A 27,774-nucleotide genomic window follows, 5' to 3' on the forward strand; every position below is an offset into this window, starting at 1 on the left:
GAAAGTAAACACACATATACTGCTTTTATTATTATATAGTTGTTAGTTGAATGAAAACAAATAGCTAAAAAGTTTTTCAATGACAGAAAAACATACTTGGGTAAGTTATGGCACAATTCTTTGTGTATTCAGACAACAGAAACGTGTATTTTTGCACCAATCGCAAATGCAGAGTTAATGAAACTAGGGAAACAAAAGGTCAAAAGAGCCTCAAACACATTCACTATTTTAAAATTTTAGATAAAGAAGCAGAGAATAGGAAAAAAAAAAAAGAAAGAAAAAAAAGAAACCAACATATACACCATGATAACAGTCTTTGTTTTTTTTTTTAATGACTTCCTATTTCATCTCTTTTCTAAAAGCAATGGGATCCTTATTGTAGATTATGTATCATCTCCTCTTTGGCTATAAGGTGTGTAGTTTTGTTAACCAGAGACATCAATGAGTTCAGTTTCTGAGACCAGTCATTTAATAAATTATTGGGATCCTTGGGTCTCTGGAAGTTGATGATTCCTGCCAACCTATCTACTTTAGCAAAGATGGTCTTGTTAACTACTAGATTTGAGAGAAAAGCCTCTGACTCCTGCAAGAGAAAGACAAATTGGATTAAGACAGAATAATCACACATGATAAACAAAACTCAAGGAAAGCATTTTCTAAATTCTTCATCCAAGAATATGCAAAGTTAAAATCCATTACTAACAGGAGCTGCCGACTGTAAAAAGATAATGTACTTATCATAACTAATGTACTTATGGTATGACAGTCAAAGGAATGAAGGGAACCTGAGTTCCAGGGTCCAGGCCGAGTGCAGTGCATCCCTCCAGGCGCAGGACCACTGGTGCAGGGGAACAGAGCCAGGGCCACCAGCAAGTCAGTTTATTCCCGTCTCTGTATTTCCCCTTGAGAGGTACTTCAGCACAGTTTGTTGCCAGTTTAGAATACTTGCTCTACCCCCTGGCACCCAGCCATGGATAAGACATATTGCTTCTAAGACTTAGCATCCTCATCCGTGAGCAACCAGATAACCAAGCCTTGTGTTCCCCGATCCTCCTACAGAAAGGGCTTCCCAGGCCATTTCCACACACTGCCATGTCTATGGGTGCTAGTGTACATTCCGTCAGCATAAAATGCAAACCTGAATGCAGTACTCCTCTAAAAAGTCCTTTTCAGGTAGAAGGTAGTCAAGTCTTCCTCAGATTTCCCCCTCTTTTTGAGATGCTGGGGACTGAACTCAGGGACTGTGCACACTCGGAAAGCGTTCCATCACTGAGCTGCAGCCCCAGCCCCAGCCCCAGCCCCTACTCACATATTCTATTTGTGAAGTTCATTTTTGTGGAAACTGAAACATATTTATTATCTATACATGTTGGACTTCAAATTAATCAATGTAAAACAAGTATTTTTTAAGTGAAGGATTTTTAGTGGGTGGGCTGAGGAGTATTCTGGGGATTGAACCCAGACCACTGGGCCATAGCCCTCATCTCTTAAGTGAATATTTTAATTAGCATAAATAATATCAGTATAAAATTATTACTTAGTCTATTTTTTGGTGCTCAAGGTTGAGAAACTTTCTTTAATCAAAACTTAAAATTAATAAAAAAAAATATTTTTCTCATTTAATGTTTACAAGGTGACTGATAATCAAAATGGTTAGATAACGCAGAGGAAGATGTTTCCTACTTACATCCACAGACAGATCGAGGAGTTGTGCCATCCTTTTCATTGTTATCCGAGTATAATATTTGGCCATTATTCTAATATTCTAGATACAGGACAGAGGGCAGGGGGACACATAGTAGCTGTTAGTAAGGTTGAAAGTCTATTTATTTTCATATTCAAGTAAGTTTACTTACAATGTCAGACTCAAAACTTTTATTTTTTCGATAGCCTGCCTCCAGAAGGAGGCTGGTTCTAAACTTTAAAAACAAAAATAAATGTGGCGATCCTTTGATGTCTGTAGTTATTTGTGAATTATTTAGTACATTATACAACTCAATAAATATACAGTTAAAAATCTATGCTTGCTTTCATTAGTGATTACAAATTATAACTGTACTAAAATATTTTTGCTAAGCCCAAGAATCTAAAATTAAGCTTTACTAATTATGACACAAATGTTTTAATGGTTAAAACTAAAAAAAAAAAAAGGGGGGGGGGGCAACTTAGAAATCCATCACTTTACACCAGTCTGACTACTTAAAGGTGACTTAAGTTTTCTAATTTCCATGGAAATGACACTGGAATTAAGACACAGAGACTCCCTGTGATTAATATTTAGTGTTCTCAACAAAACACCAACACTTGAAGGAAAAACGGGGCAGAGTGCAGAGCAGAATGGACTCATCTCTGAAGCAGTTACACCTGCGTTGGCACCAGGGCTGACAGCAACACCAACCTCCCTGGGAGCCAAGATGCACTCTAGGCTCCATCTTTCCCATCACCCTTTAAATTGCACCAGTGGCCACATTCTATTCATTCTCTTCCTTCAAACAATTCCACTGCACACGTCCCCTGGGAATCACTTGGCTACCACCTTTATTCACATCCATATAGCCCTTGACTTAACTAATCTTCTCATCTTCTGTATTCTATCTTTATTTTGGAACTGGGGATTGTAGGATTGTACTGGGGGTGCTCTACCACTGAGCCACATCCCCAACCTTTTTTATTTTATACTTTGAGATAATGTCTCCCTAGGTTGCCCAGATTGGCCTCAAACTTTTCAATCCTCTTGACTTAGCCTCCTGAGTAGCTGGGATTACAGGTTTGTGTCATGGTGCCCAATTTCTAGTTTTGTATCTTTAAATCTACTTTCCATATGCACAGAGGGACCTGTAAAATATAAGCCTGGACATTATATTCTTAGTCAAAAGTTTTCACTAGTAGATGCACAAAATGTGCATGATCCAGACCCTTCCCATGGCTCCTTCCTTCCTTCTAAATGCCCTGATGCCCCCATACTTTTGCTCGGACTACTGCGTCTGCTTAAACGGCTGCTCTCCCTTGTTTTATGACCACTACTTCCTTTTGCGAATCTTATCACAGTCATCAATTCACACGTTATCTAGTGTGACCTTTCCTCCAGGTAGAACCAGTCAATTCTCTCCTTATGCCCCAATCTACTTGCTACATACTTGTACCACAATATCATATTTTTACTTATAAACACATTTTAAGATTTTTTCAAAATTTGTTCTAGTTATACATGACAGAATACATTTTGACACACTGTACACAAATGGTTTACTTAAGATTTTTAAGAAGCTTCTTCCCATCCCACCTCCTAGTACTAGGTATCTCTACCACTGAGCCTCATATTTAAACTTTTTAAAATTTTATTTTGTGAGAGAAACTTGCTAAGTTGTAGAGGCTGGCCTTAAACTTGAGATTCTCCTGCCTCAGCCTCCTGAGATGCTGGGGTTACAGGCATGAACTACCATGTCCAGTTGACTTTCAAGCTTCTTGATGTAGGGGATGGTCTCTTATTCTCCTATGTGCCCCAACACTTTATATAGCATCTGCTACACAGACAGCTCACAAGAAATATTTCTTATGTGAATGAATCAATATTGACACATTCAGTGTAGTAATACTGTGAAGATCAAAGTTCAAGTTTAAGACATATTACCCATTTTCACGATGAGCAAGTAAGCATTAGAGTGAAAACATATCTTCTTCCCTTCTTAGGAAAAGCCTTCTGGTGTTTGACTTTTGAGACAGGGTCTTGCTATGCTGCCTGGGCTGGGCTCGAACCTTTGACCCACCTGCTCTAGTGTCCTGAGTAACTAGGATTATAGGTGTGGTCCATCACACCCAGCTCTCTTTGTAGTTTATACACTACAATATTTTGTATTCTTGAGAGGTCTTCCCCAAATAAAATATTCTAAAATATAGTTACCTTTTCTGAAAAGTCAAAATTAAGAGGAAAAAAAAGACAAGATAGATGAGTTAAGCTCTGAACACTATGGGAAATACAGAGCACACATTTGAACAAGACTTTACATTACTACTACCTAGGGTATAAAGGGGAAGCAAATCTTAAGTGAAGAATTAAAAATATAATATCCTACTAATTAGAATAAAAAAATAACATCCTAAAGAATCATTTGATTACCAAATTTAAAAAACAATAGTTTAGCTGGATGTGATGATGCACACCTGTTATCTCAGCAGCTTGGGAGGCTGAGGCAGGAGGATCTTGAGTTCAAAGCCAGCCTCAGCAAAAGTGAGGCGCTAAGCAACTCAGTGAGACCCTGTCTCTAAATAAAATACAAAATAGGGCTGGGGATGTGGCTCAGTGGTCGAGTGTCCCTGAGTTTTATCCCTGGCACCCTGGTCTCAAAAAAAAAAAAAAAAAAAAAAAAAAAAAAAAGCTTAAATTTACCAACATTTAATTCTAAGATGATACAGAAATGTAAATTCATTAGTTAAAGGTTAAAATAAAAACTGGCATCTCTATCATGCAGATTCTTACATGTTCGACAACTCTGTTCTTCAAGTCTTTCCACCTTTTTTCACCTTCTTCTGTAGAACCAAAAACATCAGTTGCCGGACTCTCAAGAGAACCTTTCCTTAATTCCATCCCATAGTCTTCAACAAGTGTGGACCACCGCATCAACTCCATTGTAGTAAAAAGCTTTAAAAGATCCCTGTAAATTACATATAATTTAATATTCCAAATCTATTGAAATGAAGTATCATCTAACACAGCTTTATCATCCCTAATCCAAAAATCCAAAATGCTCTGAAGTCTGAAATCTTGAGAGCTGACGTAATGCCAATTAGAAATTCTACACTGGATTTCATAAATTTGAAGGTAGTCTGTGATTAATTTTAAAATGCTGAACTTAGGTGTAAATAAGTATAAGAAAATGACTTGATTTTTGGTGGCACAGAAAGTCACAGGAATAATGATGTAATAGTGACACTTTTGCTTTATTTATTTATTTATTTATTTTTAGTTGTCAGTGGACCTTTATTTTATTTATATGCTGTGCTAAGAATCGAACCCTGTGCATCAAATACGCTAGACAAGTGCTCTACCACTGAACCACAATCCCAGCCCTACTTTTGCTTTCTGATGGTTCAATATACATAAACTTTGTCTCATGTACAAAATTATTAAAAATATTATATGAGGGGCTGGGGATATAGCTCAGTTGGTAGAGTGCCTGCCTCGCAAGCACAAGGCCCTGGGTTCAATCCCCAGCACCAGAAAAAAAAAAAAAAAAAAAATTATATGAGCCGGGCATGGTGGCATACACCTGTAATGTCAGTGACTCAGGAGGCTGGGTCAGGAAGGTCACAAGTTCAAGGCCAGCCTTGGCAACTTAGCTAGACCCTGTCTCAAAAGAAAAAAAATAGGGCTGGGGAGACAGCTCAGCTGGTAGAGTGCTTGCCTTGCAAGCACAAGGCCCTGAGTTCGATCGCCAGTACGGCAAAAAAAAAAAAAAAAAAAAAAAGAAAAAGAGCTAGGGATTTAGCTCAGTGGTAAAGTGTCCCTCATTTCAATCTCCAGTAACTCCCTTAAAAAGTATGAGTTTAACATATTCAAATCAATAAATGTAATTCATCATTTAGAAAAATTAAGAAAAATGACACAATCATTTGAATAGATGCAAAGAAAGACTTCAACAAAATTCACCACCTACTCATGATAAAAACTAGGGAGAGAAGGACTCTACCTCAATATCATATGACAAATAGAAAGCCAGCATCACAGTGAATGGGGAAAACTGAAAGTATTTCCCCTAAAACTGCAAGAAGACAGGACATTCACTCTTACCACTCCTATTCAATATAATACTAGAAATTCTAGCCACAGTCAGTGCACACCTGTAATCCCAGTGACCAGGAAGTTGAGGCAGGAGGATCGTAAGCCTTAGTAACTTAGTGAGATTCAGTATCCAAAAAAAAAAACAAAAAAAACAAAAAAAACACCAAACCAACATTCTAGCCAAAGCAATTAGGCAAGAGAAGAAAATAAAAAGGATAAAAATAAGAAAGGAAGAAGTCAAATTATCATAGATGATACAGGTGATCCTATACTGAGAAGATCCAAAAAGCTCCACCAGAAGACTGCTAGAGTTAAATAATAAATTCAACAAAATAGCAGGATACAAAAATCTACACACAAAAATCAATAGCTATCCTATACATCAATCATGAATCTGTTGCGAATGAAATCAGGAAAATACCATTCACAATAGCCTCAAAACAAAACAAAAAAAGCAACAATAACCTAGGAATAAATTTAACCAAGGAGATGAAAGACATCTATAACAAAAACTTTAGAACACTGAAGAAACTGAAGAACACAACAGAAGATGGAAAGAACTCCCATGTTTATGGACAGGCATATAAGATTATTAAAATAGCCATAATACCAAAAATACAGATTCAATGCAATATCCAACAATGTATCAATGACATTTTTTACAGAATTAGGAAAAAAAAAAAAGTCCTAAAATTCATTGAAGAATAAAAGACCCAGAATAGCCAAAGCAACTCTAAGCAAAACAATATTGGAGGCATCACATTATACCTTATTTCAAATTAAACTACAGAAGTATAGTAAACTTTACTGGCATAAAACAGACACAGAGCAGGTAACAGAAAAGACACAGAGACAAACATGCATAGATACAGTGATTCTTGACAAAGGCGCCAAAAATATATGTTGGCAAAAAAGCCTGTTTAACAAATGGTGCTGGGAAAACTGATGTTATCCATATGGAAAAGAATGAGACTTGATCCCTCTCTCACATCTTGCACAAAGAATTAACTCAAAATGGATCGAAGATTTAGGAATTAAGTCAGAATCTTTCCAACTCCTTCAAGAAAACAGAGGGTTGGGCTGGGGATATAGCTCAGTTGGTAAAGTGTTTGCCTCGCAAGCACAAGGCCCTGGGTTTAATCCCCAGTACCCCAAAAAAAAAAGAGGGTCAACATTCCAACATATAGGTGCAGGCAAGGATTTCTTCATAGAACCCTTAAAGTTCCAAAAATAATATCAAGAATTAATAAATGGTATGGCATCAAATTAAAAAGCTTATGCACAGCAAAAGAAACAAGAATGTAAAATGAGAACCTACAGATTGGGAGGAAATCTTTATTAGCTAATCTTCTAAAACAGGATTAATATCCAGAATATATAAAGAACTCAAACTTTCAACAAAAAACTCAAATAACCTAATTAGTAAATAGGCAAATGAATTGAACAGACACGTCTCTAAGGAAGAAATACAAATGGACAAAAAAACACATGAAAATATGCTCAACATCTTTAGCAATCATGGAAATGCAAATCAAAACTGCACTGTGATTTCATCTCACTCCAGTTAAAAAGGCAGCCATCAAGTATACAAACAATAAACCCAGTGTGGTGGCACAGGCCAATAAATCCCAGCTACTCAGAAGCGTGGAGAGGAGTATCACAAGCTCAAGGCCAGTCTTGGCAATTTAATGAGACCCTGTCTTAAAATTTAAGAAGGCCTGGAGACGTAGCTCAGTGATAGAGTACCCCCAGGTTCAATTTCTAGTACTAAAGCGGGGAGGGGAAGAATATGAACATAATAAACACTGGAGAGGATGTGGGAAAAAAAGGAACACTTACACTGTTGGTGAGATTGTAAAATAATACAACCACTATGGAAATCAGTATGGGGTTTCCTCAATAGACCAGGAAGGGAAGCCATGTGTGGTACATGCACACCTATAATCCTAGCTTGCTTGTGAGGCTGAGACAAGAGACTGCCAAGTTCAAGGCCAGGCTCAGCAGCTCAGTGAGATCCTGTCTCAAAATAAAAAATAGGCTGGGGATGTAGCTCAGTGGTAGGTTCAATCCTCAGTATTAAAAATAAATAAATAAATAAAAGCCAGGCATGATGTTGCACACCTGTAATCCCAGAGGCTTGGGAGGCTGAGGCAAGAGAATCACGAGTTCAAAGCCAGCCTCAGCAAAAGTGAAGTGCTAAGCAACTCAGTGAGATCCTGTCTCTAAATAAAATATAAAAGAGGGCTGGCAATTTGGCTCAGTGGTTAAGTGTCCCTGGGTTCAATCTCAGCACCAAAACAAAACAAAACCCAAAAGACTAGGAATGGAACCACCATATGACCCAGATATACCACTCCTCAATATCTATCCTAAAGAAAGTCATTATACTACAATGACACATGCATACCATGTTTATAGCAGCACAATTCATAATAGCCAAACTATAGAACCAGCCTAGGAGCCGAGGTGTCCATCAACAGAGGAATGGAAAAAGAAAATGTGGATATATACATAATGGAATATCATTCAGTCATAAAGAATAAAATTATGTTATTTGGAGGAAAGTGGATGGAGCGTGAAAGCATTATGTTAAGCAAAATAAACCAAACAAAGTCAAGGGTTCTGTTTTCTCTCAGATGTGGAAGACAGAGAGGAAAAAGGAAAAAAAAAGGCAGTGGTATGGACTTCATGAAAATGGAAGGGAAAACAGAGTAAAGGGACCACAGAAAGGGTGAAGGGGAGGGAAAGGAAATACTAGGGAATGACACTGACCAAATTATACTGTTATAACATGTGCACGTATGAATATGTAATAATGACGCCATTATGTGTAATTACAGAAAAATAATAGAAAATAAGGGGGAAAAGCACTGCTGAAATTACCTTCAGGCTACGTTTATGAGGTATCCATGAAACAAGCAAATTTTGTATTTAGACTTAGGTCCCATTCCCCAAGATATCACATTATGTATAGGCAGATATTTCAAAAACAATAAACTCTGAAATCAGAAACTTTTTTTTTTTTTGTTTTTTTTTGTGGTCCTGGAGACTGAACCCAGGGACACTTTTTCACTGAGTTACACCTCCAAGTCTTTTTATTTTTTATTCTGAGGCAGTTTTCAATAAGTTGCAGAGTCTGGCTTTGAACTCACAATCCTGCCTCAACCTCCTGAGTCTCTGGGATTACAGGTATGTGACAGGCTGAACTTGGAAACATTTCTCATCTGAAGCATTTCAGATAACAGAGCATTCCCCTACTTAACATTCTGCTCTTGCCTGTCAATCTCTGAAGTAACTGTAAACAAACACAATGAAACAGATATAAAAACCTCTTAAACTGTAAAAGCCCATCATGCTGCTGCTGCTTTTTTTTTTTTTTTTTTTTTGCGGTGCTGGGGATTGAACCCAGGGCCTTGTGTTTGCAAGGCAAGCACTTTACCAACTGAGCTATATCCCCAGCCCCCATCATGCTTCTTGTGAAGCCTGTCTATTTTATATTTGATAGATTATCAGAAATGTGTACTTCCAAAAAACCTAAGTCCTGAACTATTAATGACAACTTTATAAAAAGGGCTAATTAGGGGCTGGGGTTGTTGCTCAGTGGTAGAGCACTTGCCTAGCATGTGTGAGTCACTGGGTTCAATCCTCAGCACCACATACAAATAAGCAAACAAAAGGTATTGTGTAAAAAAAAAAGGGGGGGGGGCCTAATTAATCAAAAGCTGATCAAGTCAGCTTGATACAAAACTTCTAAATAAGTAGTTCAGAATAAACTGTTATAATCTCATTATGTTAATTTCTAATGCAATACTAAAAACATCCCATCACTTAATTATCTCTAGCTTCCACACATGAGAAAAAACAGAACCATTAACTTTGTGAGTTTGGCTTATTTTGCTTAACATAATGCTCTAGTACAATCTGTCAGCAACCAAGAAAGACATATACACTCAGGTGAGACAATTTTCTTTCAAAATGATGTTTCTAATGAGACACACTATGCTAATTACAAAAGCACTTACTTGTACTTGGGAATTTCTTCTAACTTCTTGTCACCACTTATTCGGTGAACCAAATCTGACTGTTCATTGTCAAAGGGAGCCAGGATAACATAGAGAACAACACTTTTCAGAGCCTAAAAATGTTGAACACAACAGGTTATATGCAAGACTAAAAATGTAATGGAAATTTTGGCAAGAACTGAAAAATTATGGAATCATCATACATAAATTTTTAATTTTGCACTCCAAAAGTACTAAGGGGAGCCGGGCCCAGTAGCACATGCCTATAATCTCAGTGACTCAGGAGGCTGAGGCAGGAGGATCTCAAATTCAAGGTTAGCTTTAGTAACGTAGCAAGGCCTAGGACTTACCAAATGTGGTCTCAAAATAAAAAATAAAAAGGGCTGCTGATGTGGCTCAGTGGCTAAGAACTAAGGAATTCAATCCTCACATACACACAAACACAAAAAGTACTAGAGGAAAAAATTCTTACCAGGCTGCATTTTTCATTTCTTTCGGTAACATTTAATTTTTATAAATCCATTATAATAAATATTTGCTAACTTAAATTACTACCTCAACTAACATTTTTTGTTTTTTATTTTATTTTATTTTTTGTGGTGCTGGGGATTGAACCCAGGGCCTTATACATGGAAGGCAAGCACTCTACCAAATTGAGCTATATCCCCAACCCAACTAACATTTTTTTTAACATTCACTTTTGACAAATGTACGCAGGAAAAATTCTTAAAGTAAACTGGCAACATAAACATGGAATATACACACAAGCTATTTAAAACAGCCTTTGTAAAAGAAATTTCCAAAATAATACTGAAACTTATTTGTGACCTTTGTTAGTAAGTGTTTAGCTGTACATAAGAAACTTTAAACTGGATACCATGATGCACACCTATAATCTCAGCAACTCAGGAGGCTGGGGTCCCAAGGGCAAGCCTAAGTAAGGAGAGCCTCTCTCAAAATGAAAAATAAGGACGGGGATACAGCTCAGTGGCAGAGGCCCTGGGTTCAATTCCCAGTGCTACAAAAAACAAAACAAAACAAAAAAACAAAAAAGAAACATTAAGCCTACAGTTCTTCAAAAGTGATATGTGATTTAAATTATTGCCCACTTAGTCTAATAGATATACTGAATATCACACAATGAATAGAAAGAAGCACCACAGAACTGCACATAAGCTACAGTTACAATGTCTTGAAAAAAAAAATCCAAGATCTTCTAACTAATGTCAATTAACTAATGACAATTAATTGTCAATGTCAATTATTAGAATATCTTACCTGCTGCCACTTTTCACTTTCTGCCTGTATACAGGGAGTATCATATATTGCTCTGTAGTGTTTACAAATAGACAAATAAGATCCCTCATGCTGATCCAGCTGAATCATTAAATTATAGTATTTCAACTTTAATTTCTGAAAAAAATTTGACAAAATAAATTGGGGTTCATGGGTCTTACTCAAATTCTAAAATAAACACATAGTCACAGATATGCTCACCTCTGTGTTTTCCTCCTGGAAAAATTTGGTGTTAATTTTCTTGCTGATAATTTGTGTCCGAATATAATCCTTCACGGCAAGGCAGAGCCTCATTTGCTCTAGAATAAATTCCACTCGCTCTTTTTTTTCCATTGACCCATAGGTTTCCACCTAGCAGAGTAATTCCCCAAATAAGTTTATATTTAGGAATTTTTATGAATTGCAACAAAAGTAAATAGTCTGTCAAATAATAACATACAATAATGACAATTACATAAAAAGCTAATTACCTTCGGGAAATTACAATTTAAATAATCTTTATGCAGCAAATGGATGTAAAATGTAGACTTACATAAGATTCATTATATCACTGAGTATCTAGTCATTGTCCAAGTATCATATACATATATTTTTTTAAATATTTTTAGTTGTAGATGGACATAATACCTTTTATTTATTTATTTATTTTTTTAACGTGGTGTTGGTGATCAAACCCAGTGCCTCACATGTGAAGGCAAGTGCTCTACCACTGAGCCACAACCCCAGTCCCGAGTCTCATGTTTTAAAAAGGTGGATTAAAATCCAGATAGATTCAGATTTGTAATTGGTAGCTATAGTCCTCCTTTTTTCTTTGTCCTTTACTTGATGAAGAAATCAGGTCAATCATCTTATATTTTTCTAGAGTCTAGATATTGTTGATTGCATCCCTGTGGTATCATTTAACAAGCTCCTCTGTCCCTACCATATCCATTCTGTAAACTGATAGTTAAACCTAGAAGCTTTTAGGGGAGGCTTGAGATTTTTGTGGGCAAAACAAAAACATCAGAGAGGATGTTGCATCATGTTGTCACATGACCCTCCTAGTTGAAAAACAGAACCTGGAAGGCAAAATGAGACAATTAAAAAAAAAAAAAAAAAAAAAAAAAAACTCATTGGGCTGGGGTTGTGGCTCAGTGGTAGAGCACTGACCTACCACATATGAGGCACTCGGTTCGATCCTCAGCACCACATAAAAATAAATGCATTGTGTCCATCTATGTTAAAAAACAAAACAAAACAGAACTCATTTGTTTGCTAAGGTCTTGGGGAGGAAGGGATGAATAGGAAGAGCAGATTTTTAGGACAAAGAACCTATGCTGAATGATACGACCACAGGTGATATGTGGTATACATTTCTGAAAACCCACAGAACATGCAACACCAAGTGTGAACCCTAACGTAACAAACGTATGGACTTTGAGTAATAATGATGAGTCAGTGGAGGCTGACTGACTGTAACCAATGTATCACTCTGGTGGGGGAGCACAATAGTGGAGGAGGTTGAATACCCCGCGGTGGGGGGCAGCAGATACACAGGAATTGTCTGTACTTCGTGTTCAATTTTGCTGTGAACCTAAAACTCTAAAAGTCTACTAATAAAAATCTAACTACAGTTTGAAGTCAAACAGGTCCAGTATGAATCCAAGCTCTATCACTTCTTGGCAATGACTTTTTTTTTCTTTCTTTAAAAAAAAAATTTTTTTTTTTTTTAGTTGTAGGTGAACACAATGCCTTTATTTTATTTATTTATAGGATTGAACCCAGTGCCTCACCTGTGCAACACAAGCACTCTACCATTGAGCCACAACCCCATCCCTAGACAGGTTTCTTATCTGGGGAGTCCTAGATTACACTGGAGACAGAGTCTGAATTCATTAAAATGACTTAAAAAAATGTGGTCACAGTATACACACATTTTTCAACTAAGAGAGTCCACAGCTTTTCTCATTACTTTTTTGCTCTTTGTTGTCTCATTTTTAAGGCCTCTCTTAAAATACTGTTCTGAAATGTGGCAAATTATAAAGTGATTTTCATTTCCTTTTTTTTTTGTGTGCTAAGGACTGATCCCTGGGCTTTCTGAAGAGTAGCAAGTGCTTTATTACTGAGACATACCCACAAGCCCTGGTTATTTTTCTTTTTTTGTTAAAACTAATTTGGTTCATGGCACATGCCTATAATTCCAGCTACTCGGGAGACTGAGGCAAGAGGATCCTGCCAGTGGTCTCAAAATAAAATTAAAATTCAAAGGGCTAGGGACATAGTAACTCAGTGGTAAAGCATCCGTGGTTGGTAGAGACATAGGGGGACATACATACCTCAAAACCAATTTGGTCTAGAAATTTATCAGATATCAAACACTCATTAAGAACGAAGATAATGAGTCAGGTGTGGTGGTGTACACCTGCAATCCCAGTGACACAGGAGGCTGAGACAGGAGGATTCCAAGTTTGAGACCAGCCTCAGCAATTTATTGAGGCCCTATACAATTTAGTAAGCCTGTCAAAAAGTAAAAAGGACTGGGGACATGGCTCAGTGGTTATGCCCTGGTACCCAAAACAAAAAACAACAACAAAAAAGAAAATAATTAATACCATATTCCTAAGGCATAAGTAAACAGTACATGAATTAACTATTTTTTTCTGTCTTAGAAATTTAACCCAGAGGCACTTTACCACTAAGCCACATCCCAATCCCTTTTAATTTACCTTTTTATTTTTAGATAGGATGTCAGCAAATTATCTATTTTTCACTCTTACTCTTGATGGTTCAACAAAAAGTGATGTGGCATCCAAGTCAGCTACTTGCACAAGACACTGCCAACTCAACAAGTCGCTTTACAAACTCCAAAATGCAGCATCTTACCTGTAATTCTTGTAAAATGGAGGCTGCCTCTTTCACGTCACCATTTTGCTCTTTTATAGTTGCTAATGTTTTAGTCAGTCGAGCACGTTCAATTTCAACATAAATCTACAAATAAAAGAAATTTACATTATCAAAATTTTTGTAGAAAAATGTTAAAATTTATCGAGTTTTGCTTTTTATTTTTTGTAGCACTGGGAATGGAACCAAGGGTCTCATATGTGCCAAGTAAATGCTCTACCACAAAGAGATACCCACAGCCAAAATGTGTTAAAATTTAAAAGGCTGAATTGAACCATTATTAAACTAGGTATAAGAGTACTTACCTTGCTGCTATTGTGCACTCTATCTGCCCTGTATAAAGCTATGAGACATTTCACATTTCATAAATGCAATTTTAAGAAAATGTCTCTATGAAACTATTTTTCAGCTTTGCTTTCAGAACCCAAATACGAAATTACTATGTTTTAACAAGCTATATAAATGGCATAAAAAATGGAAAATGGCTTTAAAAGAATTGATTATTTGAAAAATAACATACTTCATAAAGAAGAAATGCAGATCAATGTCAACAATGTCACCAATGCTCTAAGTCTGATTTATCTATCTATTTTTTCTTTTCTTTTTTTTGGTGCTGAGGACTGAACTCAGGACATCATGCGAGCTAAGCATGTGCTCTACCACCATGTGAGCTACACCTCCAGCCCAATTCATCTTTATATATAAGACTACTTTAAAAATATCTGACCTTACTAAGTATTAAAGTTGTGAGCATTTTTTGTAAATAACTAATGTTAGTACACTTATAATTTTTAAGAAAATAAACATTAAAAACAGCTATCACCTAAAGAGTCAACTGAATGAATTTTGACACTCTGTAGCAATCCCTTCCACACCCTACTCCCCAAAATCTTAATTTTCAATAACATTGAAATACTTAAAGTTTCTGAAATATACCATGTGCCTTTACTTAGGTTATCTTTGTATATAATTTCCCCCCATGTATAAAATACCCTTCTCCCCACACCCTGGTCCTACAGAATTTCTATTCATTTTAAAAGGCTACATAAAATCTGGAATAAGTTCACTAATTCCTAGGAAAATCTAGTCATACCAAGACTGATATTATTTAAATATATTCATTTGCATATGGGAAGATACTAGAAAGGAATGTATAAAAATAATAAGAGCTGTATCAAGCTGATAGCATAATCAATTTCTTATAAAAATAAACATACACACATACATAGATACTTAAAACTCACCTTTCCTTCTGTAACCATTCGTAGAGTATCAATTAATCGAAGTTTGACTGGGAGGTCTGTGATTTCTTCAACATAAGTACAGCACTGCTGAACCATTTTTGCAACAGCCTAAAATTAATATTTATTCATAAGTGAAATTCATTCCTCATACAAGTAGGAAAAATGTATTCTAATGATGGAAAGGCTAAATGTGTAACTTTGGTCAAATTTCATCTTCCCAAGGGGTAACTCTAGACACTGAAATGTCCATAAAAAATATTAAATCACATCAAAATCTTATACCTAAGAAGTACTGAATGTCTAGTAACAAATCATAAAGTTTAGAAAACCTTAGATGCAAAGATCAGCCTGGCAGAAAGCATGAAAAACATGGTAGCATACTGAAGGGGGGGAAAGGGATGAGAGAAGAAGAGTTCCACAGTGGCTGGAAGCCATGAGCAGCAGACGCTGTGATGGAGGGCAAGTGTCAGTGCAAGAGCAGACAGTAAACAGTTCCATCCTCTGGGTGGAGAGGAGCCAGTCACCCATACTCGCCTCAGTAAAACACGGCACTCAACGTCAGAATCTCCTGCCCCTGGTTTCCTCAAAGATAGTATGAGAGGCCTGGACTACATTCCCTCTAGTTCTAATACCCCAAGACCTAGGTCGAAGGTTAGTAAATATTTTCTGTAAATTTATGTGAATGTTTACCAAGTAATTGTTTGTGGACCATATAGTCTCTGTGGCAAATATTCAACTCTGCCTTTTTAACTCAAAGCTCACAGACAACATATCAACAAATGGATGTGGCTGTGTTTCAATAAGTTTATTTAAAAGAACAGGAGGCAGGTAGCATCTGGTCTGTGGTTCATCGCGTGTCAATCCCTAATCTACATTTTAAATATCACATAATCACTGCTAGTAACTAGAACACTAAAGCCATCAAGAAAATGTTAAATTACATTAAGTGTCCTGCAAGACAGCAGAAAAATAAACAGCATATCTTGGAAAGAATTCCATGAAAAATAATCAATGTTCAAGTAGCTTAGGTTAAACTTTTACCTAACTGAAAAATTAGACCAAGGGTTCCAGAAGGCTAAGGTTGTTTTGTTTTTGTTTTAAAAGAGTTTCACTATGTTGCCTAGCATGGCCTTGAATTCCTAGGCTGATGATCCTCCTGCCTTAGCCCCCTGACTAGCTGGGACTATAGGAGCATACCTAGTACTTGCCCAGCTAAAGTTAAGGTTTTATTTGCATTGAATAACAATGCAAAAACAAAAGAAAAAAGCGACAACAACAAAAAATCAATTGGGTTAAAGATAAAACTATTATCAATATTCTAATTTGAAGTGAATATTCTGCTGCTTTCTGAAAAAATGTAGTTATGTCAGTAAGTCTTTAGGGAAGTTATGGTTGGAGTGACCCCTGAGTTCAGGTGATTACAAGTAAGATACCCTTAAAGGAGCAATGTAGAAAAGGCTACTTTCTGAGCCTGCTTATGCAAAAAAAGAAAAATTTTAGGTAAAAAATAATTATAGGATGAGTCCCTAAGCACTTGCCCTATCTATGAAGATACAAACACATCACAGGGAAAAGAGCAGCCCAGTTCCAGTTCTGGTGTCATTAGCTAGCTGTAAGAGTGACTCCATTCCTTTCTCCAGGAAGCCCTCCCTAACACACCTAACCACACATTTTCTCTCCCTACTTGCCTATTATATCGCCCACTACTCTTGGGTCATTTATTATATACTTGTGTCACTTATTAAATACTGCCCCACTTATGTGTGTAATGTTTTATCAATCTTAAGGATACATACTAAATGTATACACTGATACTTGTGATTTAGAGTCCTCACTAAACTACAGGCTACTTGAGATCAAGAGCAAATAGCTTGCATGTTTCTTCATGTTATCACATTCCAAGAGCCTTAAACATAAAGTTTAATTTCTCCATCCAAAAAGCAAAAAGTTAAAGTAAATAATACCTCCATTAGTTCAGATTATATGACACTATAAAACTAAATCTGTATTTTAGGACAGGTGCTTTTGTGTATGCACTGTGTACTGAGCCCAGGGTCTCTGGCATGGTGGATGAATGATCAATCAGTGAGGTACATGCACGGCCCTTTCTTTTTGGGTAGGAAAATAGGTTTCATTCAAAGCCAGTTCTGAAGGAAGACGGATCAAACTGTTGTTTCCAAAGTTCCATCTCCAAAGAGTTCTGGGATGAGGAAAGCTCCCGACCCGACATTTTTTTATTGGTGCCTTATGGTTGCACATAATGATGGGATTTATTGTTCCATATTCAAACGTGTACACATATAAACAATATGATTTGACTAGTATCACCCTCAACACTTCCCCCTAACTCCCCACCTCTCAGCCCTTGGCTCCTTTACTGTCTTCCTTTGACTTCCTTGAGATCTATCCCACCTTTCTTTTTCCTTTTCCTCTCTCGCTTCCACATGACATAAAAAAACACACCCCTTGACCTTCTGAGTTTGTCTATTTTGCTTAATATAATCCATTTTCCTGCAAATAACAATTTCGCTTTTATTTATCACTGAATAAAACTATATTGTGCATATATACCACATTTTCTTTATCCATTCATCCACTGATGGACACCTAGGCTGGTTCCATAGTTTGGTTGTTGTTCTATAAACATGGGTATGCCTGTATCATGTGCTATAATTACTTTAGTTCTTTAGGATAAATACCGGGGGGTATAGCTCCCCAGTTCTTTTTATTTTTATCTTGAAGACAGGGTCTTGCTCAGTTGCCCAGGCTGGTTTCCAACTTGCAAACTTCTCAACCTCCCCAGTAGCTGCGAATATAGGCATGAACCATTGCACCCAGCTAGGATGTAGGTTTTGAACTGCTCAAAAACTACATAAATATATGTTTTTGTTTCTTTCAACCCTGGTTGCTCTAACACTTCTAATTAAGTAGCTCTTTCAAAACTGTCCCAGAGAAAGTCAAGTCTTCTAGAAAACTGGAAAATGATTATCTCTTAAACAAAAGAACTGAGCACCAAAAAGTATATTTCAATGAATTTAACATTCATATATATTGGACCCCCTCAAACTAAAACTTTGCTAATTGTTTAATCTGGATAATTAAAAACAGCCACATTAAAATCTATACCTACATAAAATCTATAGTTACATAAAGGAAACAGTTTTATTTGCAAAATTCCTGAAAAGAAAAATGCTACCACTACCAAAAACTTCCACATGCAGAGAAACTAGACAAATCCTAGTTTGTTGTAATTCGTTAAGCAAGACTTGTTAAGTAGACATTTAAGGGTTCCTCTAGTGAGCCATTCCTTTCTTAAGAAGTTGAAATCTGTTTACTGAAAGGTCATTATTCATGGTATGCCTAAGATTTGGCTCATGGAAACCTAATCAGATGGCTAAAAATATTGGCAATTTACAACCTATTGACATAAATGGCCGTGCAAATTTTTATAATCTTAATTATTGACCTGCATGTTTCTTCTTTACCCCAACTCATTCCTTACACGTAGGCTCAATCTTTTCAGTATCTGGATTATTGGTTCAACTCAGGCCAGGAAAATAACTGTGTAGTAATCAGAATATTATCCAACTGTATATTCTTTACTTTAAATCCTGGTGGAGGTCAATAGTTTCATATTTCTTAAAAACAAAACAAAACAAAACAAAACAAAACAAAACACCCAGAAGCTATTCAAGGCAACAGCACTGTAAGGATACAGTGGCTCACGCCTGTAATCCCAGCTTCTCGGGAGGCTGAAGCAGGAGAATCACAAGTTCAAGGACAGCCTCAACAACTTAGTGAGACCCTGTGTCAACAAATAAAAAGGGATGGAGATGCAGCTCAGCAACAAAGTGTTCCAGGGTCCAATCCCCAGTACCGCAAAACAAACAAAAGATTCAGTTAAACACATAATAAATTAGAAAATCAATGACAGATTACAGCAATCATTAAATAAAAAGCAACCAATAGAACAAAGCTGCATCTTTAAGTAAAACTGCATAAAAATATTCAACTAAAGACAAGAAAAAACAGAAGTCATGAGAATATGGCTAGAATTTTAAAATACTCTCTAGAATGTTGTAATGTTGACTTAACAGATTTTCAACAGAGTCACAGAATAGTTTTCTAAAATTCCTTATTAAAATGCAAATATATTTGCTTTTTGAGCAATCAAGAACTCACTTGTTTTAACTGACTCCGCCTTTTTGACAGAAGCATAATATTTTCATTAAGTAAATCCCATTCTTTAGCCTCATAGCACATCTTCACCACTGCAACTAAGATTCGGGATGTAGACACCATATCAGAAGCCTGTAAGAATGAAAATGTTAAAAGTAAACAGAACAATATAAGTGACACTAATGGTAATTGAGATTTTCAATATAATCTACTCACAGTACGTGTTTGTTTTTCTAAAGAGAGAAGGGTTTCAATGACTTCTTGAAGTCTTCCTTCCTAAAACAAAAGATAAAAATGAAAAACATGAAGATAACAATGAAAAATGATGACACCACCAACACAAACCAAATATCTGACCTGAACAGAGATGTTTCTGAAACAGAAACGAAAAAAAAAAAAAAAAAAAAACGAAAAAAACCCAAAGGCCTATTCTAGAGGGGGAAAAAGAAATCTATAATTACTCATGTTTTTCCCAACTTCAAGATAATGTTTGCTTCTCCAGTGAATTCCTTAAGGCAGTGGTTCCCCACCTGAGGCCCAAAAGTTTTCCTTAATATGTAGAGAAGCCTAAAAAAACTGAACATATAACAACAATGATGCCTCACCTGAGAAAAATGCCAAGTCTTTGTTCTGGATTCTAATTTATCAAACTCAAGAGTGGTAACACCTGTTTATCTTATTTTGCATTGAGACTTTAGCTGGTAATTGCAAACAACTTTGAAGAATAAAAATGGGAAAATAATTGTTTTCTTTACAAATTTACCATATATAGATGGTTTACAATAGGAGCCAGGAGAATAAAAAGTTATATTGGTGCCACAAAGATAGGAAGCTCTGGCTTAATTTTTCAAGAATTTTCCCTCCAGTACTGGCAGTACTGGGGATTGAACCAAGGGGTATTCTACCACTGAGCTACATCCCCAGCCTTTTCTACTTTTTATTTTGAGGCAAGGTCTTACAAAATTGGCCAGGCTGGCCTGGAATTCATGATCCTCCTGCCTCAGCCTTCTGAGTCATTGGAATTATAGGCATGCACTACCATGCCTGGCTTCAATGATTTTTAAAATAAATTAGTAATCATACTTACAGGAAAAAAAAAAAAAAAAAAAGACCACCTAAGAATACTCATACATGCTATAGTGAAAGTCATGCTCTCAAGCAGATATTGACACAACTGAATACACCTCTTTATGTCAACTGATAATAACCTCTCCGTACCTCCCCCCATACAAAAACAGAACATTTTCCCTGGGACTTACTTTAAGGGACAGCAATTAAAAGTTCAAATAATATACACCACGACTAAAAGAGATCATCCTATTAGGAACCATACATTTTGATTAAAACAAACAAACAAACAAAAAAATCCACAGCACAAAAACTGTATTGATTAAGATCAATAACAATCATGTACACAACTCTGCCAATGAACTGGAAACAACGAGGAGAGTTGTTAAAAGTTTTTTAGAATTCTTGACTTAAAAATTTTTTTTTTTCAAACAATAAATGAAAAGCTTTTTTTTTTCCCTTCTTTGTGGGGCTGGAGATTGAACCCAGGGATTTGGGCTTGTGAGGCAAGCACTACCAACTGAGCTATATTCCTAGCCCCAAAAACTTTTAATGACATTCATAAAGGACCTGAGTACTATCCTTTCTTTAATGATGAAAGAAACTAATAATAGTTTTTGAATTAAGGGCCTAAATGATGTTTCCAAAATACTGTTGACAAGTTTTAAACTATGTATTTTCTCTTCTTGTTTTTAGTGGTGTGGGGAATGGAACACGGGCCTTGTACACACTAAGCACACTCCACTGCCCTGCTGAGCCACACTGCCAGGCTAAACTGTATTTTCCATGCAGCAAGGAGTATGTACAGCACAGCCGCTGTATGAACTTACTTTAATTAAATCCAAAACATGCATATTAACATATTTTAACAATATTTCCTATGCAAAGATTCTGGAAGCCCTAAAGATTCATATACACAATAAACACTGGCCAAATGTTCATCAGAAGAAAGGACTAGAAGGACTGCTAGAGATTACTTAAAGCCGTCACTTCACTTCAGAAATTAAAAAGACTGAGAACCAAACAGTTTAAGTGAGTCGGTTCAGCCACAAGTGTATTAGCAGAACCAGATTGCCAGGCTCTTCCCTCCCAGCCCAACGTTCCCTCTACTACATTGCAGTGCTCGCTACCACACTAGTTGAAATCATGCTCTTTGTTTTGATTAAAGTAAGCTCCACAGGGAAATGGTTGATATCTGGAAAACAAAGTGTAAAAAGTTCAAATGCAAAAGACTGCTTGTTTACTGTGATAGTCATCTGTCATATTTACAATTGCTGTGATTATGTGACTATGACATAAAGAGTAGTATACTTTATTATATGGTATTCTAATTCAGAAGCATGGGTACTGCCAGGTCCCCTGGCACAGGCCTGTAATCCCAGCTACGTGGGGGGCACAGGAGGACTGCAAGTCTGAGGCTGGCCTCAGCAACTTAATGATACCCTGTCTCAAAATTTAAAAAATAAAAAGGAGCAGGGACGTAACTAAGTACTAGAGCCCTTGCCTAGCATGCACAAGGTCTTGGGTTCAATTCCCAGTACCTCAAATACACACAAAAGCATGCATATTAAAGAACTGCACCCTACATGGGAGGGAGTCAGACTGCAGCATCAACAGGGAATTAAATGTCATCATTCAGAAAGGTGTTCCTGGCTAAGACTGTAAAATCAGCAGTTATGTAGCGCCTCCTTTAACACCGAACCCTACTGACTTCCTACTTTGCAATTACCCCCAAATTATACTCTATTTTAATGTTTACTATCTTAGTACTCTCACTAGAATGTAAATTCTAAGAGCAGTGACCAAGACACTGTTGTTGCAGCTCAGAGAGCTGCTGCATCACACACCAAGCACATAATGTTGCTGCATTTTTTTTTTTTTTTTTGCGGTGCTGGGGATTGAACCCAGGGCCTTGTGCTTGCAAGGCAAGCACTCTACCAACTGAGCTATCTCCCCAGCCCAAGCACATAATGTTGCTTCAGCAGATACTGTGGTATATCCTTTTATACTTTTGGTGGGGCAGGTAGTACAGGGGACTGAACCTACGGATACTCTAACCACTAAGCTACATCCCCAGACCTTTTTAATTTTTTATTTTATTTTGGGACAAGGTCTCACTAAGTTGCTAAGGCAGGCCTGAAATTTGTGATCCTCCTGCCTCAGCCTCCCAAGTGACTGGTCAACCTTTTATACCTCTTAGCAGAATTACTAATGTACATATCTTACCAACTTAGTGGTTTATAAGTTTCATTAGGCCTGGATCCTTGCTTAAATTGTTGCTTCCCGGGACTGGGGTTGTGGCTCAGTGGGGAGCGCTTGCCTAGCATGTGTGAGGCACTGGGTTTGATCCTTAGCACCACATATAAATAAATGAATATAATAAAGGTCCATCAACATCTAAAAAATGTTCTTTAAAAAAAAAAAAATTGTTGCTTCCCTCACATCAACTTGCATATAGTATGTGTTGGTTGAATGGATGGACACTGACCTGAACTATTCAGTTGATCTTTTTTCTTTTCTTTCTTTCTTTCTTTTTTTTTTTTTTTTTGCAGTGCTGGGGATTGAACCCAGAGCCTCTCTACCAGCTGAGCTATATCCCCAGTCCCTATTCAGTTGATCTTTATGGCTTACAACTTTTTATTTTTACTATCAAAAAAGGGGGATATAACAAATTATGTGGCTGTTAATTTAGTGATATTTGAGGGAGACCTCCAACAATACCTTTAAATGCAACTTCCAATTCTCAAGTCATCCTACATTTTTCTTCTAATTTTCATTATTCAGTCCTGTGGTTAAACATCTTCCTCCTCCCTGTCTATTCACAAAGATCCTGAAATTCTACTTCCTTGATGCTGCCTTTCAACTCACAGGGAACAAAAAGGTTAGACCATCCAACACCAACTTGTTAGAACACGCTGCTTCTGTGACTCATTCTTCTCATTAAAATAGTCCTTGTAAATTAGGTAAATGACTAATAGTCTGTTGAACATCAATGCATGTTGGGTATCTGTAAGTGTTGTATGTCTGCCTCCTTAACTCCTAAATGGATCCAATCTGTTAATGATTTGTTAAACAACCTAAACAATAAAAGGGCTAATAGCAAGTTCCCACAAACAGTCGAAACTTAAGTTAATCCAAAGCTTCTAAATGTCCTATTTCTACAATTAGTAAACTGTTTAATATTTCACCTTCTCTTTATTGTTAATATTAACCTTGAGAAGCTGTAACCAAAGAAATGATAAGTCATTAAGAGGAAGGAGAATCAAAGGATATAGTATTCAACTTAAGAATGTAAGTAGTCCCCAGATAATCATATCAAATATACCATAATCAAAAAGAGAATAGAAAACCCTTTGTGTAGAAAGAGCTGCCAAACCTTTATAGTACAGAAAAGGCCCTCTTTAATTTTAAACTCCTCAATATAAGGTGAAGGGAGAACCATCAGAACTAGTATCACTTTTTTTTTTTTTTTTTTTTGTGTAGATAGATACAGTACCTTTATTTTATTTATTTATTTATTTTATGTGGTGTGAGGATCAAACCCAGTGCCTCATCCATGGGAGGAAAGTACTCCACCACTGAGCCACAACCCCAGACCCTACTATCACTTTTATTATCTTATCAACCTGACACAGTGTTCCTCACATGCCAATCATACAATCACTAGAATGAAATTGTTAAAAATAATGCTTTGATCTAAATCACTTATCTAATACTACGTTGTATTTGTAACTCCTGACCCTCAATTTTTCCTCTTCAGAGAAATGAGACTACCCACCCCAAAGGACTGGTATAAGGATTAAATCAATAGTTATAAAGATATGCCTGGAACATAGTATATACATCAATATCATAGCTAACATTTTTAGAGAACTTATACAGAATAAATACCAGTTATTATTGTTATTTGCTAGGTGGGTGGTCAGTATATAGATACAAAATTGTACTAGAATCAAATGGCCTACATTTGGCAATTTTACTACTCAGGTCTGTTTTTTTAAGGCTTCCACTATATAAGGTTTTCTCACCTTATATATTCTTATTAAGCTAAACCAACAATTTTTACCTTCAAATGTCTTCTGCAATTAAAACTGAAGGAAATTAAGTGCAAATTGATAATCCCTTAAAAAGGTGTGAAATGTAGCAAAAAGAACACTATTCCTGTCGCTAGGAGACCTGAGCTCCCATAAACTGAACTCTTGTTTTCTTACAAGTAGGGGGAAAAAAAAAAAAAAAAAAAAAAAATTCCTTCAGAGTTTTATTGATGGATTCTAAATAAAAACAAAAAGAATGTATGTTAAAATGCTCCACACATTCCAGAGTAGAAAAGCAATATTACTTTTCTTTCTTTCCTTCCTTCCTTCTTTCTTTACTTTGGCAGTACTGGGGACTGAACCCAGGACCCTATGCATGTTAGGCAAGTGCTCTACCACTGAGCTACATTCCCAGTTCTTTTTATTTTATTTTTGAGACCCTGGCCTCGAATTTGCAATACTCCTGCCTTAGCCTCCCCAGTAGCTGAGATTACAAACAATGCATGCCCACACCTGGTTAAAAAAATAAATAAATAAAAATTTTTAAAGTTTGGCAGAATCATTAAAAATTAACATAAAATGGATAACATGTAAAACTTAATTTACGCCTTTAATTGTATCTAGTGTAATAGGGCCAAACATCCTTCGTTAAAAAAGATTCCATTACTCATCTAACACCCCAAAGGCATCTGGCATTTGAGTGTGCAAGTCTTTTCCACTGTCTTGAACCTAACAATGTCCTAAATGAAGGCTACATCTATGATCACTAGAACAACTGTGACAGTGAAGGCTTTTTCTTTCTTACCAGTCTAAAAGCTCTATGACAAGAGCTCTAATAATCTTTATTCTTCCCAGAGTGTCTAATACTGCTAGGTATTGCATAGAGCAGGCCATTACCAGAAGAAATTGGTAAAGAGATTTTTATCCCTTCCCAGGTCTCAATTCTAAGAATATTTACTTGTACTTCTCCTAAAGCAAATAATTTGTTTCTTATTTATGGACACTATAATTCTATGAATTCCAAGCAGAGATGCAAGAGCTGATTTGAGACAATGTCTCACTAACTTGCCAGGTTAGCCTGGAACTTTTCAATCCTCCTGCCTCAGCCTCCTGAGTAGCTGGGATTAAAGGCATGTGCCACCACTCAGCTATCCAGTTTTACATATTAAGGTATTTCACATATTCCTGGTTTCTCCCTCAAATTATCAGCATTGGTAAAGCTCCATCTTCATCCTCAAATGGCAAACATTAACTGGAGATGGAAAGTTGCTTCCCTGGGAGGTGCTCATTAGTTCAGGTTCCCATTACACTTGGCTCAATAGGTGAAACAAGCTAGGCAAGAGCACAGCTTTAGAATTGGTTTGTAGGTTTGTATCCTGGCCCACTACTTTACTAGCTGTATGATCTTGGGGCATGTGACTCAACTTTCCCTAGCCTCAGTTTCCTTGTCTGTAAAATAAGAATAATAGTAACACCTATCAAATAGGACTGAAGTGAGGATCAAATGGGTTCATGTAGTGACCAGCACTACAGAAAGCACCTAATAATTGCTAATTGCTGGCTACTCCTATCTGCCTGAAAATGTAGACACTGAATTTCTCCACCCTTACGTAATTGATGTTTCTTTACCTGATGGAAAGCTTAGGGATGAATTTATGGCTACCCGTCAGCAAGCATACCAAACCTAAGAAATACAGGTGTATCAACTTCATTATCTTTCTCCACACTTGCTTTTTAAAAGTCCCATTAAAATCCTTTTTTTAAGAAAACCAGTAAAAAAGTCTTCTCTAAGAACTAAACGTGATGCATTTCTTGACACTCCTCTTGCCTATGAATTCACTACACTGTAACACACTTATACAATAAGTTCCTTAAGGAACAAAAACAATTCTTAGTGAACACATCCCAGATGAATAGTAATACATGTGTGCAGCTAAATTGATCATGGAATTTAATGAGGCCTGGGTGTAAGTCTTAGCAACAGCCCCTGATGGAGTTGATTCTGCAGCAGCCAATCCCTAATGAGGCACACCTAGTTCTGAATCCTAGATTCTGCCTATTACTAACCTTGGGCATCTAACTTTTGAGTCTTCCTTTCTTTATGTGAAAAATGATACACAAAGTTGTATGACGCTGCACAGGACCTCGAAATGTTTGGGCTAACTTAGTTTCTATTCCATGGTAGAGGGGCTCAAGGTGCAGATCAGAGACCTAGCATATGAAAGGCCCTGGGTTCAATCCCCAGTACAGCAAAACAAACACAAAAACCAACATGTAATTCCGTGGTAGATAAGCAGGTGAGCTATTGTTCATTACCTCCCCTAATGGGCACTCCACCACTGAGCTACATCCCCAGCCCTTTAGTCCCTACTTTTCTTCCTATACTTTCCTAAGAATGACTCCTCCCTATCCCGATCTTACTATTTACTAAGGCTCGATACAAATGTCTGCTTCTCCCTAGTAAGAATGAACAGCTTCCTTCTGTGCGTTCCAATGACACTTTACATTTGTAGAGTTCACCACCATGCATGCCTTGACTAATTAGTTATATATAAGATCGCCTAAAGAACAGGGTCTTGGGTTAATTATTTTTGCACTATCACTTTCCTTCTTCCGGTCAAACACCGGGCACGTTACCAGGATTCATAAACGATTGAACGACACAAATTCATTAGGTAACAGCAATAGAACCCAACTCTCTGATCCAGTCTGAAAGCTGAAGCGGCCTTCATCTCTGGAAAATTCTAAACTAAACGTTACTTAAAAAGAACATCCAAGAAAAGGCAGAGTACAACGCGGCCCCAACTTCTACAGGGAAGAAGTGACCACCTGTCGGGGAGAGTCTGGGAAGCTGCAAGCATTAGCGTCCTCCGGCTACCGACCGAGTCGACCTGGGGTCTCCCACCCATACAGGCCTCACCCGGGCTGGGCAGGCAATGGGGGATGTGCGCTCCAGCCCGCAGGCCCCCTGAGGCCTAAGCAAGCTCCGCGCCGTGACTCAGCCCCTGGCGCCCGCCAACAACCAGCCGGCCTCCCCTCACCTTGGCCAGCTTCTCGCACTCGGGCAGGCGCTGATCCACCGTGGCGCTGTAGTCCACCTCCATCTTGACGATGCGCCCATCAGCCCGCTCCGAGCCGCCGTCCGCCATGGTTCCAGCCTAAGCGTCCCCTGCTGTCCCCCTGCTTCGGCCACCACTCGTCACCCACACCGGAAGCCGCCCGCGCACACACTCAGGCAGTGCGCTGGGAGCCCTCGCGAAGGACCCCGCGAG

General features: G+C 37.3%; 1 protein-coding gene across 1 annotated transcript; it reads right to left on the reverse strand.

Annotated features, from left to right (window-relative positions):
• On the reverse strand, positions 1–27,738 carry PSMD12 (proteasome 26S subunit, non-ATPase 12). The gene is made up of 11 exons (XM_079131608.1): positions 27,544–27,738; positions 19,617–19,676; positions 19,404–19,532; positions 15,222–15,329; positions 13,960–14,064; positions 11,299–11,448; positions 11,080–11,214; positions 9,802–9,914; positions 4,478–4,652; positions 1,688–1,765; positions 1–583 (listed from the first exon to the last, which is right to left on the reverse strand). The coding sequence occupies exons 1-11, from the start codon at positions 27,649–27,651 to the stop codon at positions 374–376; spliced, it is 1,371 nt and encodes a 456-aa protein (XP_078987734.1). The 5' UTR covers positions 27,652–27,738; the 3' UTR covers positions 1–373.
• Between the last annotated feature and the right edge of the window lie 36 nt (positions 27,739–27,774).

This window comes from Sciurus vulgaris (genome assembly GCF_902686455.1).
Source record: "Sciurus vulgaris genome assembly, chromosome: 3".
In the NCBI taxonomy this organism is placed as follows: Eukaryota; Metazoa; Chordata; class Mammalia; order Rodentia; family Sciuridae; genus Sciurus; species Sciurus vulgaris.

Excerpts from the sequence above, each read along its gene's own strand:
- PSMD12 (XM_079131608.1), bottom strand. The coding sequence starts at position 27,651 with ATGGCGGACGGCGGCTCGGAGCGGGCTGATGGGCGCATCGTCAAGATG. Across the intron at positions 19,677-27,543 it reads AGTGCGAGAAGCTGGCCAAG|GAAGGAAGACTTCAAGAAGT; the intron begins GTGAGGGGAGGC and ends CTTTTGTTTTAG. Across the intron at positions 4,653-9,801 it reads GAAGAAATTCCCAAGTACAA|GGATCTTTTAAAGCTTTTTA; the intron begins GTAAGTGCTTTT and ends TGTAATTTACAG.